This window comes from Xenopus laevis, chromosome 2L, assembly GCF_017654675.1.
Source record: "Xenopus laevis strain J_2021 chromosome 2L, Xenopus_laevis_v10.1, whole genome shotgun sequence".
Lineage (NCBI taxonomy): Eukaryota > Metazoa > Chordata > Amphibia > Anura > Pipidae > Xenopus > Xenopus laevis.
This window is the reverse complement of record NC_054373.1, coordinates 52,485,492-52,502,181: the sequence shown is the minus strand read 5'-3', so window position 1 is coordinate 52,502,181 and position 16,690 is coordinate 52,485,492. Positions and strand designations below refer to the sequence as shown.

Here is a 16,690-nt window from a genome sequence, read left to right as displayed (position 1 = left end):
CTTAACAAGGAACGAAAATGTTATTTACTACTATGCTAAAGTCAGACAATGTAGCTCCTCTACCATTCCTTAGATAAAGACTATAATTATACTGTAACACGTATGCAAAGCAATAATTAGTAAGCTTAATAGATATAGTGCCGACATATTGATATTTCATCAACAGTTCGTACCCCATTGACCTTACAATCTCTCTACAATAAGCAGATCAAAAAGGCAGTTTCATCAGTACCCATTTTTGCTAAAGGCAGAGTTAGGATATGTTTAGTAACTGCGATAAAAATACATTGTGATTTTATGTTAAAAATTTTACATTTGGTTTAATTCATGCTTAAATGATGTATTCCAAATTACAGAAAGATCTCTTATCCAGAAAACCCCAGGTCCCAAGGTAAGTACTACAGTAAGTTGTTTGTGGTAATTGGAAAACCCGAGAGGCAGCTACAAAGAATGCTGCTGAGCTACTACTTTTGGGTCATTGCCATCCTAAAAATAATACACAATGGGAGCTGCCCTCAAAGACTTTTTTTTACAAGATCTAAATTGTAAAACCATAGAGAAGCCTTTGTTGTGCTTTAAAGGACCAGTAAGTAACATCAAAAAAAAATTTTTAAAAATTCATTAGTATACATTGAAAAAAAAACACCAACACAAATTAAACTTTAGAATAGCAATGCCTTTATTAAGAAATAACTTACCAAAACTCCACTTCCCCTCCTCTTCATTAAAGGCGACAGGGCGTCCATCCATCCTGCGTTGCTTGATTTCTCCTCCTGGCTATTGTAGTGACAGCATGTGAAGGAGTCCAATTTCCAGCTGTGCCCCCTGTTAGATGTGTCCAGCTCTTCTTCATCCTCTTCCCAGCCGAGGCAGAACTGGTGCTTTTCAATGGGTCCTTTATTTGACAACTTTCGGTGACTTTTTTTCTGCCTCCCCATCAGCTGGACCAGGGCAGTGCGTTCATTGAGCACCTTGTGGTCCAGCTGATGGGGAGGCAGAAAAAAAGTCACCGAAAGTTGCCAAATAAAGGACCCATTCAAAAGCACCGGTTTGGCCTCGGTTGGGAGGAGGATGAAGAAGAGCTGGACACATCTCCTTTCAAAGCTCCACACAGCTGGAAATTGGACTCCTTCACATGCTGTCACTACAATAGCCAGGAGGAGAAATCGAGCGCTGCAGGATGGATGGTCGCCCTGTCGCCTTTTCTGAAGAGGAGGGGAAGTGGAGTTTCGGTAAGTTATTTCTTAATAAAAGCTTTGCTATTTTAAAGTTTAATTTGTGTTGGTGGTTTTGATGTTACTGGTCCTTTAAGAGTATTTTGATCACCATGTTTCTGACTCTTACAGTGATTCTTTTCAAAAACATTAACACACAAAAGACAGAAATAAACAAACCTCATCATAAAATGTTACTGTATTCTTCTTCACGTGAGCCCTTCCTGAGAGTTTAAGCCCATAAATTGCAGAGGAAAAACTTGGTTTCTTCTGAGTATCTCTAGAAATGAAAACAAAGATTAAATAGTTACAGTTTTGAAAAATCCACTTAAATCTGGGTAACTTTTCAAAAAAAAAAAACGATGTGCAACATTTCTGCCAGTTGTGCCCATGCATTTGCCACCAACATTCTAGAGTGCTCACAGCATTAGATTATACGAGACATTATACGAGAAATATTTAATTTTTTTTTAAATTTTTAAAAAGGAAATAAGTTCCATTATTATTCCCTTATACCCTGGTTAATAGACTCTAGCTCAGGGATCCCCAACCTTTTTCACCCGTGAGCCACATTCAAATGTAAGAAGGGTTGGGGAGCAACATAAGCATGAACATAGTTCCCGAAGATGCTAATGAAGAGCTGTGATTGGCTATTTGGTAGCCCCTATGTGCATTAGCAGCCTACAGGAGGCTCTATTTGGCAATACAATTGTTTTTTATGCAACCAAAAGTTTCCTCCAAGCCTGGAATCCAAAAATAAGCACCTGCTTTGAAGGCACTGAGAGCAACATTCAAGGGGTTGAAGAGCAACATGTTACTCACGAGCTACTGGTTGGGGATCACTTTAAAAATTTGGATTCATTTGATAAAATGGAGTCTATGGGAGCCTGTACACGACCAAACCAACTCGAACTAAAATAAAAATATGAAAATAAAGAACAATACTTATGATCGAAAAAAGAGCAATTGGTCACAAGGTTACAAGAAGGTCACTGAGATACTGTATTCCAGTCAGGAGAAAATAACCAAAACCACCTGTGCTGCCTCTTGTTGACTTTAATGGACACTGCCTATTGGCAGTTTATCGGCCCATGTGTGGAGCCCTCTGATGGGCCATGGCTGCAGTCAGGTCCGGACTGAGAATTAAAATAGGCCCTGGCATTTAAAATAGGCCCTGGTAAATACTGACTTTCTATGGGACCTTATAGCAGCCCCTCTGGCATTTGCCAGAACCCACAGATTGCCAGTCCGGGCCTGCCTGCAGTGTCGGACTGGGGCCCCTGGGGTCCACCAAAAAACCTGATTTCAAGGGCCCACACCTCCAGATACATAAATATCAGCATGTTAACCATCAGTAACCAATGAAACAGTGACTCAAATGACTCCCAGCAACTAGTGTCACCCTTGATTCTGGTAACTACAGACACAATGTCCCATCACGTGCTCTCAGCAATATAAGTTATGTGACCCAGCAAAATAAGAGACACTGGTGGGTCATTTGTCAATGTGTATGGTAGTTTTGCAAACTATTTGCCCCTAAACAATCAAATATTGCACTTCAGTGACCAGCTTTTTTTTTGCAAATTGTGGTTAGATGTGTATTTCGCACAAATATTCACAAATGAGATGGGTGTTTGTACGAGCCACCATGCATGGTCGTTGTGTGCAAATATAGCGTTTATGGTCATTTTAAAAATATAAACTCAAAATTAAGGCCAAAACCACAAACGTAGGAGTGTTTGTGGGTTGCTTGGTTTCTTTCCTTTATAGATGGCCTGCTATATGTGCGAAGACACAAATACCAGATATAAACAATATCTGGTAACAAGTAGGAAAAATGAAGCACCAAGGTTTTGATAAGAACAAATAAGAGTTAATTATTGTATGTAGAAACGACTGAATTTACATCTAAACATCAACTCAAATATGAAAATTCTACAATGTAACTATAACAAAATTTTGTGTGTGTGCAGGGATCTGCCAATCCCCACCAAATGATATAGGATGGTTCATGGATCCAGCAGGTTTGAAAATTTCATTTGCTGATGCAACTTGTTGGCCAGTGCTTTGGCAAATAAGAAGGTGAAGAGAAGCTTTCCTGTTATTGCCATTTACATTTTCTGCTCTTTGCAGTAGTGATGTTAGGGTTGGGTCGAGATTTTTTTCAGAATCTACGTTTAAAGGGGTTGTTCACCTTCCAAACACTTTTTTCAGTTCAGTTGTTTTCAATTACTTTCCATTATTTATTTTTTACTAAAGTTCCAAAAAGTGTTACCGATCGTACCTCAAAAGGAAATGGGGAAACAAGAAAATATATATAGAGTTCTTTTTAAACAGATTCACGCTTCTGTGCACAAACAAAAACACATTATCAGTGCTGTAATGTCCACCAAAGGTTTAACGTTCAAGTGAATACATTTCAAACATACTTTGACACCATCAAATAAGTGCACTGTGTTTATGAAAGGGACAAATTGAATGAACAGAAGATTGCAACAATTGCAGCACACGTCATCACTCAAGGAAGAAGCCCATTCGGCGAAATGCGTTAGCTGTGACTAAAATGAAAGCTACACGGACATGCGCAGTGAGGACTGAGAAACGCCGCAGAGAGAGCCGGCTTTGGTTTTAAAACTCATTTTAAAGTGGAACATTGTGAGTGCAATCATTTTTACTATTTAAGAACCATAAAACGTTTCCGCACATGCTATTCTTTATTGTCCAAAGGAGGAATCTCGATATCAACTACAAATTTACAAGCCAAAATTCCAATTCATTCAATTTTTCCCTTTCATAATCACAGTATTTGATGGTGTCAAAGTATGTTTGAAATGTATTCACTTGCACGTAAAACCTTGGGTGGATATTACAGCACTGATAATGTGTTTGTTTGTGCACAGAAGTGTGAATCTGTTCAAAAAGAACGCTACACTATATATATTTTCTGGTTTCCCCATTTCCTTTTGAGGTACGATCAGTTCCACTTTTTGGAACTGTATTTGACTTTGGAGGTTGGAGAGAACCTACATGTTACTGAACTGGGACTACACTTGGTTTGGGACTTTTTGATCTATTTATTTTTAACTGTTTTTCCAAAATCTAAGTTTTAAGTTGTTCTTTGAGTCTGGCAGCTCAGTAATTCAGGTGCAGACTCTAAACTGTTATAATTTTGCAACATTTAGTTGATACATTAAGTTCATTCATTTCTGAGCAGCATCTCTGGAGTATTAGCAACTATTGTATCAATTCTAACAGCTGCCTGTAATGAAACTCAGGGATTCTGCTCAGCAGGGACAAAGATAAGAAATGTATCTAGTAAATGTATCAATTTACAGCCAACTAGGCTAGGGGGCACATTTACTATTGGTCGAATATCGAGGGTTAATTAACCCTCGATATTCGGCCGTCGAAGTAAAATCCTTTGACTTCGAATATCGAAGTCGAAGGATTTACCGCAATTCGTTTGTAGGAAAAATCGTTTGATCGAACAATTAAATCCTTTGAATAGAACGATTTGCCTAGAAAGCCTATGGGGACTAAAGGGTTAACATGCCTACGTGCCGACCCTTGTAGGCCTCTGTACTTGTTTTTCTGTACGACCCTGTACTTGCTTTTCTTAGACAACCTTGCACAAGTATCATCATGTACCATAAACAATGTTATCAGCTTGCCTCAGCCAAAATGTCTTAGCTAATACGCATGCACATATTTGTCTCTTTTTTTCCTCTCTTTTCCATCCTGAATGCTGTACCTGTTACAGACATGTACTATGCTAATACGTCACTATATTGGGATGTCTTTACTTATAACCTATATAAGCATATGTTTGGGGCTTCAATAAACGGAACTTGTTATTCTGATCCACTTGTTGGTGTTTCTTTGTGCAAGTTCCCCGGATCCGGAATACGAGGCATTGTTGGACAGCTAGAATCCAAGGTTCCAGTGGCAGTCGGTTTGTTTCCCCAACAGTCACCTTCCCATAGGCTGACATTGTCCCTCGGTAGGTTTTAGGTGGCAAAGTAGGTGGTCGAAGTTTTTTTTAAAGAGACAGTACTTCGACTATCGAATGGCCAAATAGTCTAACGATTTTTAGTTCAAATCTTTCGATTCAAAGTCGTTGTCAAAGGTCAAAGTAGTCAATTCGATGGTCGAAGTAGCCAAAAGAAACGAATTCGAATTTTTTTTTTATTTTAATCATTCACTCGAGCTTAGTAAATGTGCCCCTTGGTGTTTTTATAGGTGAACAGCCCCTTTAAGGAGTTTATCTTGACCTTATGCTTATAATAAAAACAATAGGTATCTGTCTGCCTTAGTATGCAGTTATATTTTCAGCGTGATTATTAAGAATAAGGCTGGGTGCTGTGTGTGTGTAGAATTTCCTTTCAATGGGACTGTTGTGATTAATCTTGAATATTCCATACAGTTTGTATTTATCCCCCACAGATAATAAGAGATGGTATTTTGCTGTATTGTATTTATTGTTAGCTTGTCACTGGGCAATACTAGGGCATGTTATCTCCCAGGTACAGCAATACACTATTAGACTACAAGACAGCAGAGAAGTACTTGTTACAATCCTTGCTGTAAGTGCCCTGGCTGTTGCATTATCTCCCCTCCAACTGGACAGTACCAAGTAACAATGGACAGTACCAAGTGTCTCACCAAGTAACCAAGTAACAATGGACAGTACATGGATGAAATGCAATTACTATATGGTCAGTTTTCTCTCACCTCTTCTTAAATTCCTCATAAATGACTTTCAGCTCGTCTTTATTAGTAACGGCGTCTCTCTGGGTGTCTCTGAGATACTGTAGGAACTGCTCCCCGGTTTCCCTCAGTTCTCTGACCCCCCGTTTTTGTCCCATTATAAGTCCGTGCGCGCTGCCTGTTGCGTTGGTTTCCAAAGTACCGAGCGAATAGTAAGCTCTGAAACCAGCGGGGTAAATGGGAGCCGCGGACACTCAGGCCCCTCCCACTAAGCAGAAATGAAAGTAAAACTAGATGTGCCTGGCCAGGCTTAACGCTTTCCTGTCACTAATACTAATTCTGCTGCCTCAGTCTCGCTCTTACGTCCTCTAGGCGGCTACAGCTGAGCTTTTATCGACTTGCCCATCCATATACAGCTGCTTACAGACAAATAGGGAGGCATTTATATAAGAAAAAAGTATTGGCAGAATTACATCACGTGATTTATAAGTGCATAGAAATCCATTCAGCAGCTTCCCCTTTTTTCAGATAATGCATTTCCTGGTCTGGTGCAATCGCCTGGTGAGGAAGTGTATAACTGACTAAACAGGAGGAAGGGTAAAGTAACAAGAAGAGAGGAGTCTAGTACAGATGCCTGATGGGCAGGGTTGCCAGGTCTAAGTTTCAAAACCAGCCAAAATCAGCTACAAAACTAGCCAAGAGTCACTTCAAAATTAGCCCAAAAACAGCACAATATGTGCAGTGGGAAAAAAAATCTAAAAAAATAAATATATGTGAAATATGTCAAATTCTCACTGGTTTGCAAATTTTTCCATGAAGTAAAATGGGACAGATTCACCCGTCACTAGGGGTGTAACTACAGAGGAAGAGCCCAGGAGGTATAGGGACCCCATGACAGTGGCGGAACTACCGGGGGAGCAGGGGGTGCGAGCGGGCCAGGGCCCACACCCCCTCAGGGCCCCCCGACAGCACCGCACGCCACTGAAATCCCCACTAAAATTCGGCCGTACGGAGGGGGGCAGGGCCCGGCTGCGCGTCACGCACCAGGCCCCCCCCCCCTCTAGGAACATTACTGCCCCATGAGGCCCTAATTCATAAACAATTTAACAAAAATATTGGTAAAACAGGTCAACCTACAGTATAGACATTTTGGTGGCCTGCAGAATTTTGCCCCAAAATTGTCTGAAATTGAGTCTGAAATTGAGAAAAGTCACCAAAAAACGCAAAAATGCTTAAGAGGGACGGGAGAGCCAAAAATCTGCTAACTCCCGACTTCTGTCCCATTGCATGCTGGGTATTGTAGTCTTACATTAAACTTAAATTAAACTTGGCAGTCGGAAAATTGTTAAACAAAAAACTTTGGCTGGTTTTAGGGTTGCCACCTCTCCATACGACTGAGACCGGGCAAGGGGTGGGTCCGTGACATCAGTCGGCGGGGCCATGACATAGATGGGAGTTGCTGTGACATCAAGGTGCGGGCCGTGTCAATCAAGGGAATCCTGCCCGGTTTTCCTTATTTGGACAGGTGGCAACCTTAGCTGGTTTCCTAAGTACAAACTACAAGGCCCACAAAATAGCCCAAATCTGTTCCTTGGCTCGTTTGTACTTTCAAAACCCGTCTGGGCTTTAAATTAGTAGTCCAATTTGGCTGGAAACTCACCAACCTGGCAACCCTGCTGATGGGTAGAAAGGGTCTCAGTACAGTTGCATGCCTAGTGACAGTAGTTGGGGGATGAAGGGAGGAGTCAGAGAAGAGAATTGCTTGCAAAATGGGAGGGGCCTGTGCACAATTATGTGGTAAGAGGGAGGAGCTAGGGCACAAATGCCTGAGAGATGGAGGAGTTGGGGTACAATTGCCTGATGATAAGAAAGAGTCCAGTTACATTTTTTTTCAGGGTGGGAAGAGATAAGTGCAGGAATTGTATAAATTGAGGACTTGCTTTGTACTGACCTGGTCCCTTGCTTTTCTAAAGCTGGCCATAGACGCAAAGATCCGATTGTACGAATCATCGAACGATCGGACTTCCCCATCTCCCGACCTGCAACTAACCATTCCGATCAAATAAAGTAGAAAAGAACAGATCAGCCGATGTTCTGCCCCTGACAGCAATCGTACGAAAGTTATGCAGAGATATTATCGGCAGCCGCCAGAAATATTTTAACCTGTCCTGGACCCTCCACACACGGTCCGAAAATCGTACGAATCCTTGATTCGTATGATCAGATCTTTGCGTCTATGGGCAGCTTAAGACTACAGGTAATAACCTTACTTTGTATATCAGCATGGTTAAGTAATTCATTGTGCTAGCAGACTTGGTGCAGGGTTTTGTGTTGTTTAAGGACATGACCACCGTAAGCCCCTATTTAATTTCAGTACATGTGCTTTCTGCAGAATATTGGTCTCTCTTTGCAGGTTGCTATCTTTGTCCATCATGTCACACAAAAATGGTGCATGATTCACACCTTCTATACTAATTCAAGGCATGGTTAAAGAATGTCATATCAATCAAAAGTACAGGTGTTAACAAATTAAATACATTTTCTAGACATGAATCAGAACTTTCTATGCAGGCAAACCAGCACAGCTCTTTACACACTATCTGGGGCAAAATCATGTAGGCAAAATCATGAAGTCATGTTTGTACCTTGTTCTTTGCATCTTGCCTCCCTTAGTAAGTGAACCATTAAAGGGGGTCTAAAGTAAATAAAAATAATAAACATTCCACACACAAATAATGTAACCCTATTTTGGCTTAAAAAGGCAAATACCAACTAGTAGAGTAGAGCATGGATTTCATTCGACCCTCTTTCAGATCCCCTACAGTAGACGTGGAACAGGGTTAGAACAATAACCTGTTTCCCTTGTCAGTAGTGATGGGCGAATTTGCGAAACTGCGCCGGTGTCTCATTTTTGGCGACATTTTTTTTTGATGCCGGCAATTTTCACCAGCGAATTTTCGCAGCCGTTTTGCTAATTTATTCGCCAGCAGCGAATCGCGCCTGGCAAATAAATTCGCCCATCACTACTTGTCAGTACTGTGGTCACTTCACTGTAAGAAATCAAAGCCTGGGGAGAGCTACAGTACTCCTGTCTATCCTCCTTGGTGGAGCTCAAAGCTGCTCTTGCTAACTAAAGCTTACTGACTCACTCTCTCTAGCGAATGCTGTAACAGTTGCTATCCTGTACAATAACTAACCTCGTTTGCAGGGTTTCTGCTTCCCACCTTCTCTAAAGGGGTTGTTCCTTTAGGGCCTAACACTTCTGGGGCTTTGTTAATCCCAGGCTCAATGGACATCCACCCAGATTAACTGCTGCAGGCCAAAGAGAAAGAACCACCCATTGAAAAGCACTATGTTACAGTGATGCAGAAAATGGTCATCAACCTAAGGGACAATAAACTGGGTATGTACATAATTACAAATGATAATATGGTCTTTTACCAAGCAACAAGGAAATTAGGCACTGGTAGGGAATGAAGTCATAGGGGCCTTTAAACTTATGGCTCCTTATAATAATATATCAGCAAATGCTTGTATTAAAAAATGTGCACAGTTTAAAAAATAACAGATACATTTTCTCTGCGTGTGCTCTCAGAGTCATCCCTTGCTATTTTCTGGACAGTGGCTGGCCATGCTGTTGTGAAAGGACTGTGTGGCTCCGTGCTCCACTGCCAGACAGGATGACATTTGATTTTGTTTGGCTTTACAACAGAAGCTTTGCTGAGAAATAAAGACCGGTGCAGCTTTCACCCTTCCCGGATGTGGACTGTGGAGCCCAACATTGCTTCTAAACAGCACAGCTGGCGGCTGTCAGAAGATAGTAATGAACAGCCCTAAGGGCACATGGGGAAGCTGGTGCATATTTTTAACAAAAGTAAATGTGATATGTTTATGTGTGTGAAACAGAACATTTTTTTTTCATTGTTAATTATAAATCCCCTTTAAACCTATCCGCACACGTCAAGATAAAATGTTTTATAGGAAATGTGACCCTTTGGCTAGGTAGACAGAGTTGAAACACACAGCCTGACCTGGAAATATTTAAATCGGAAATATTTAAATCGAGTCTATGAGACATGGCCTTCCTTTAATTCTGAGCTCTCTGGATAATGGATTTCTGGATAACAGATCCCGTACCTGTATAGAATGCTATAATTTCTTACAGCTGCTGATTTGGTTATAAGAACTTTAGTAACATATAAGAATATATATATTACTTTAACTTGCAAATAAGCATTATTATTATGAGAAAAAAAAATCTAAAATTGTTATTATTTTATTTAAATAGAGTCTATGGGACATGACCTTCCTGTAATTCTGAGCTCTCTGGATAATGGATTTCTGGATCATGGATTCCATACCTGTATAGAGTTCTATGATTTCTTACAGCTGCTGATATGGTTCTGAGAACTTTACTAACATATAAGTATTTGTATATTACTTTAACTTGCAAATAAGCATTATTATTACAGAAAAAAAATTCTAAAAATGTTTATTATTTTATTTAGATAGAGTCTATGGGACATGGCCTTCTTGTAATTCTGAACTCTCTGGATAATGGATTTCCGGATAAAGGACCCCGTACCTGTATAGAGTTTTATGATTTCTTACAGCTGCTGATATGGTTATAAGAACTTTACTAACATATAAGAATATGTATATTACTTTAACTTGCAAATTAGCTCTTAATGAAATTAAAATGCTATAATTTAGGTAACTTTAGGGTAAAAGAGCATAACTGGAAAATCAATATAACCTTGCCTCTGAAGGGCCATGTGAAGATGTAATTTTGATTAAGCAAATAAACAAGTTTAATTTTCAGGATAGCTAGATATTTGAGCAGCTTTTGATCTGTAACAAAATGAACTTTTGCCTAGATACCATATTTAAGGAACAGTTACTTTTTAACTTGCTCAACTCTCTGCTGGTGTAACTGAATTATGTGCTCATGTTACTGTTTTAGCTTTTATTGACAGATCAAGGATTGTTGCATTCCCAAAAGAATAATACAAGGGTGCAACCTAAAGGTAGCTGGGCAGTGACGTTAGAGACATTAATGTGCCTAATGTTGATAATTTTACCTACCTAACCAAAACCTTATTATAGGGCAAGACTTAGAGACAAGACTGATGGTTTATTTATGTAGGAAATACAGAGTTTTGTGAAAGCTGCTCTCATTCACACACAAACAAAAAAGCAATATATGTGACAGGAGAACTGCAGGTGTGACCCTGTAATCTTTGCCTTTTGTAGACAATGTTGTGCACTATCAGTAACACGAAATCTTGCAGACAGCAGATCTGGTCATAGACGCAAAGATCCGATCGTACGAATCCGATGACTGTCACTAGCTTTTTTGGGACATAACTTTTGTAAGATTGCTGTAGGGGCAGAACATCAGCTGATCTGTTCTTTTACTACTTTATTTGATTTGATTTAAAAGGTTAGTGGCAGGTCTGGAGATGGGGATGTTAGATCGTTTGAGGTTTTGAACGATTGGATCTTTGCGTCTATGGCCAGCTTAGGCTTGCAGAAACTAATTTTAGCACTAGTTGGCACAAGCCTCTAAGGTTGGATCTTTATTAGAACTCTCCTATAAGATTCCATTTGAGGATGGGGGGATTCTCAATGCTTTCATCTTATATAAGCAATGTTGGGGCATGGACCTCTCTGGACTGACAGAAAATACTGAATAAAGACACCTGGAGCTCTCTCTGGCCTGCTGGTGCAGACTGTCTAGGAAAGCTAGCTTGCAGCTATTAGGGCTCTTACTGACGAGCGTTTGAAGCTGCGCTCCCCTGCGTTCCGTTTTTCTGCGTTCAGCCACGGGGGAGCGCAGGAATAGACGCATTTCGCTTTTTTCAATGGGGCTGTACTCACACAGGCGGTTGGTGCCGAATGCAGGAAAAATGCAGCATGTTGCGTCTCAACCTGCGTTCAGCGCCTACACGCGCCTGTGTGAGTACAGCCCCATTGAAAAAAGCGAAATGCGTCTATTCCTGTGCTCCCCTGCGGCTGAACGCAGAAAAACGGAACGCAGCTTCAACCACTCGTCAGTAAGAGCCCTTAATAAAGCAGCTTTTAATAATGAAATGTAGTGGGGTATAGACCCAAGCAAGCATGTCTCTATATAGTAATAGCAGTGAACTCAGGTTAGTCTAGTGAACATGGAGATTTGTGGTGCCAGGCAACTTGCACATGACAGACATACAAAGAGGAGAAGAATGAGTGTGTATATCAGGGTGCAAGTGGACCCCAAGGTTAGCCTTCAGGCAACTCTGCCTTGAAGGTGCATTAATACATTGTATGTCACTACAGTAAAAACTTTTCATTTAACTAGGTGTTCTAACTATGTTTGACCCACTTGCAATCACATGTGTTGAAGACATAATTAGACACAAATGTGCATTGTACTGAAAGCTGAGCATAGCAGTGATTTCTTATCATTTGATTTCATATAGAAAGACAATTTGTCTACATTTTTTAGTTGTTGAAATATTTATGTTTTTTGTTTTGCTGTGTCCAGGTTTGGAACTGAACTCATTATCTAGTTGCTAGGGGGTTAACAAACCTAGCAACCAGGGAACAATTTATAGTAGTGAGTAGGGACAATAACAAATCAGGTAACATAGCACCAAAACTGCCAACATTGCACCACTGCCATATTATTTACCTAAGAGAAGCACTAACTGAAAAGTAATATGACATTACCCTGCTGTCCACTTTATTTGTCTTTTATGTGGCATTTAGCTTAGCAACATAAAATAAACCCATTTATTGTCACCCAGTATGCCTTTCAAAATCTGGTAAGTATGAAATGTGGATGGAGTGTGTACTATTTACCATTTACTTATATCAAATTTTGAATGCAAGCCTGTGAAAATATTACAGAATGATAGGCCAGATAATCTGATTATTCTATGTATCTATACATAGAATTTATTTTCAAATATTGGCCCTGAAATGAATAGAATAATATACTTGCATTCAGTTGTGAGATATGTTTCCTAATGAAATGTTTCCGGGCAAATATACACAGTGAAGATTAATATTATACATTACTGTCTAGCTACAGACCATATTCTTGGTTAAATGAAAATTTTAAACATCATCCCAAAATTATAGTCAACATTTTTTACCTATAATCTCAGAATAAATATACAGTATACAGATCAAGTTGGATTTGTTTCTGGGTGGCAGTCCTCAATAAGGTAGGACACTTATAGAATACACATGCTGCAAATTGGATGCATTAATGCACACAAACCAAACCTTGATTTACATGCAGCCATGCATTCAACTTGCAGCATGTGTATTCAATAAGTGTCCTACTTTAAAGGGGTGATATGCAACCCCTGCTGCACAAATGTGTGCACACAAATTACGTCACATAGGGGAGGGAAAAGTAAAGCTTTGGCGCAGCAAACACTTGGTGAGAAGAGTGTGTAGCAAGAATGTAGCAAGAGGAACATCACTACCTTTAGCCCTGCCTCCCTTTAGGGTATGCTACTACAGAACAGGCATTTCTAATATATGTGCAGAGGTAATTTTAAAGAAAATGGCTGTTTTTACCTTATATTGTGTTCAGGGAGTATTATACATCTGTCACTGCCCCATCCTACACTGAGTTCTATGGTTTTTTAATATGATGTTGCCACTTCCCACATCCTGTTGTGAGTTCTGGGGTATTTATGTATGAAATTTCCACTGTGCCATCCTGCTGTGAGTTCTGGGGGTATTATAAATGGATATGCCACAGTGCCATCCTGCTGTGAGTTCTTGGGGTATTATAGCAGGACAGGGCCGCCATCAGGGGGGGACAGGGGGGACAGGGGGGACAAGCGTACCGGGCCCGGGCATGAAGGGGGGCCCGGCAGCGCTGCATTTTTTGAAGATCCGGGCCCCCCTTACGAGTGCCCGAGCCGTACGTCTTGCCTCTTGCGTTGCCGAATGCGGAAGTGCCGAAAAGCCGAAGCCGATGCGCCGAAAAGACCCGAAGTCACGGAAAAAGCCGAAGTCACGAAGCGCCGAAAAGACCCGAAGTCACAGAAAACAGCTGAAGTCCTGAAGCAGCGCAAAGACCCAAAGTCACGAAAACAGCCGAAATTGAAGTCCTGAAGCGGTGAAAAGACCCGAAGTCACGAAAGGAGGCGAAGTTGAAGTACTGAAGCCATGAGTTCAATCCTACTGAACACCAGTTTGTGTTTTGTTTTTTTTTTAATCCCCTGGCCACCAATGTATTATTTTAATATTCTATAGGCCCCTGCCACCAATCTTTTTTTTTAAACTTTTTTTTTGGGGCCCCAATTTTTTTTTAACTCGTAAGGGGCCCCTTGCCACCATTGTTTTTTTTTTAAAAAAAAGAAAAATTAATTTTCTTTTTGGTGGCCCCAATTTTTTTTAACTTGTAAGGGGGCCCCTGCCACCAGTTTTTTTTTTTTTTTTTTCAAAAAAAATTTTATTTTTTTCTCAAATTTTTTTTGGGGCCCCAATTTGTTTTTACTTATAAGGTTCCCCTGCCGCCAATGTTTTTTTTTTCAAAAAAAAAAAAATTTTTTTTTAAAAATTTTTTTGGGGCCCCAATTTGTTTTTAACTTATAAGGGGGCCCCTGCCGCCAATGTTTTTTTTTTTTTCAAAAAAAAATTATTATTTTTTTCAAATTTTTTTTTGGGGCCCCAATTTGTTTTTAACTTATAAGGGGGCCCCTGCCACCAATGTTTGTTTATTTTTTAGTTTTTTTTTTACATTTTTTTTTGTTGGGGCCCCAAGTTTTTTTAACTTATAAGGGGGCCCTTGCCACCAATGTTTTTTTTTTTTTTTTTTTTAAATTTTAAATTTTAAATTTTTTTTTTTTGGGGCCCCAATTTTTATAAGGGGGCCCTGACCATCAATAGCTTTTTACAACTTGTGTGGGGGGGGTTACTTTTTTAGCGCTGATGTCTGTGTGGTCTTTTAACTGCGATGTGGAGTGGGCGGGATATGGGGTGGAGCTTGGTCGTCAGTGTGGGCGGGGCCCAGGGGGCCCCAAAAATTTTGTTGTACGGGGCCCCATGATTTCTAATGGCGGCCCTGTAGCAGGATGACACAGTGACAATTCAATTTATAATACCTCAAGAACTCACAGCAGGATTGCACAGTGGCAATTCCATTCATAATACCCCCAGAACTCATAGTAGGATGGCACAGTGGCAATTCCATTTATAATACCCCCAGAACTCACAACAGGATGGCACTGTGGCAATTCCATTTATAATACCCCCAGAACTCACAGCAGGAATTGCCACAGTGCCATCCTGTTGTGAGTTCTCGGGGTATTATAAATGGAATTGCCACAGTGCCATCCTGCTGTGAGTTATTGGGGTATTATAAATGGAATTGCCACAGTGCCATCCTGTTGTGAGTTATTGGGGTATTATAAATGAAATTGCCACTGTGCCATCCTGTTGTGAGTTCTGGGGGTATTATACATGGAATTGCCACTGTGCCATCCTACTATGAGTTCTGGGGGTATTATGAATGGAATTGCCACTGTGCAATCCTGCTGTGAGTTCTGGGGGTATTATAAATGGAATTGCCACAGTGCCATCCTGTTGTGAGTTTCGGGGGTTATTATAAATGGAATTGCCACAGTGCCATCCTGCTGTGAGTTATTGGGGTATTATAAATGGAATTGCCACAGTGCCATCCTGTTGTGAGTTATTGGGGTATTATCAATGGAATTGTCACTGTGCCATCCTGCTATGATTTCTGGGGGTATTTTACATGCAATTTCCCTTGTGCCATCTTGCTATGAGTTCTGAAGGAGACAACCCACTGTTGACGGGTTTTGTCTGTGCAAAGGGAAATCATAGAAAATAATAACTGAGCTGCTAGTCCCCCAAAAAAGGCAAGGATAGGGCAGGTGGGCAGGAACGAGTTAATGGTGGCCTACTAAGATAATATAAGGCTGTGCTCATATAATGTCAAGACCATGCTGCCAGAGGTCAAAAAGTTATCTTAAACTAAAGTACAAACAAGACTGTAGCCACAAACAGAATGTACTCCATGCTGTTCTCCATTTGCACTCAGGAAATCGTTAGCTTGGGAAATATGTGTCCCTACCCTGGTGCAGAAATCTCTTTGCCATATATGCAGGCCTGGATTTGTGGAAAGGGCACAAAGGCCTGGGCCTAGGGAGGCAAAATTTAAGGAGTGGCACACTGCCCAGCTGCATTCTAGTTTTATTAAGAGCCCTGGCGACCTGCAGCCTTTTAACACTGCTGCATGTGTAATCCCCACCTCGAACTGGCGCATGTACATGCAGACACTAACAAGGGTGGGATGCACTTGCAAGGGGGTCGGGTGCTAGGAACCACTGGCACACAGCTTGGACAGAACAGTGTGATATTTGAAGTTCTCCTTGTCATACTTGCTAAGTGTGACATTGCAACAAGCTTCCCAAGATTTCAATTTTTGTCTAATAATAACTCAGTTAGTCTAAAGAATCTTGCTTAATAATACGATTCTGGTAAGCAAACAGTTCTGCAGGTATTATACATGAAATTGCCACTGTGCCATCCTGCTGTGTGTTCTGGGGGTATTTTACATGGAATTGCCACTGTACCATCCTGTTACGAGTTCTGGGGTTATTTTACATGGATTTGTCACTGTGCCATCCTATTATGAGTTTTGGAAGTATTTATAGATTAAATTGCCACTGTGCGATCCTGCTATGAGTTTTAGGGGTATTTTACATGGAATTGCCACTGTGCCTTCCTGCTGTGACTTC

At 40.6% G+C, this 16,690-nt stretch overlaps 1 protein-coding gene across 1 annotated transcript in view; it reads right to left on the bottom strand.

Moving 5' to 3' along the window:
* The window catches only part of XB5951253.L (provisional ortholog of Mov10 RISC complex RNA helicase L homeolog), a 54,400-nt gene extending 47,939 nt beyond the window's left edge, over positions 1 to 6,461 (bottom strand). Inside the window, exons 1-2 of the mRNA XM_018246336.2 lie at positions 5,946 to 6,461; positions 1,395 to 1,494 (exon numbers count right to left, since the gene is read on the bottom strand). Of these exons, the coding sequence (XP_018101825.1) occupies positions 1,395 to 1,494; positions 5,946 to 6,079 (234 nt within the window). The 5' untranslated portion in view covers positions 6,080 to 6,461. The remainder of the gene's footprint in view (positions 1 to 1,394; positions 1,495 to 5,945) is intronic.
* Between the last annotated feature and the right edge of the window lie 10,229 nt (positions 6,462 to 16,690).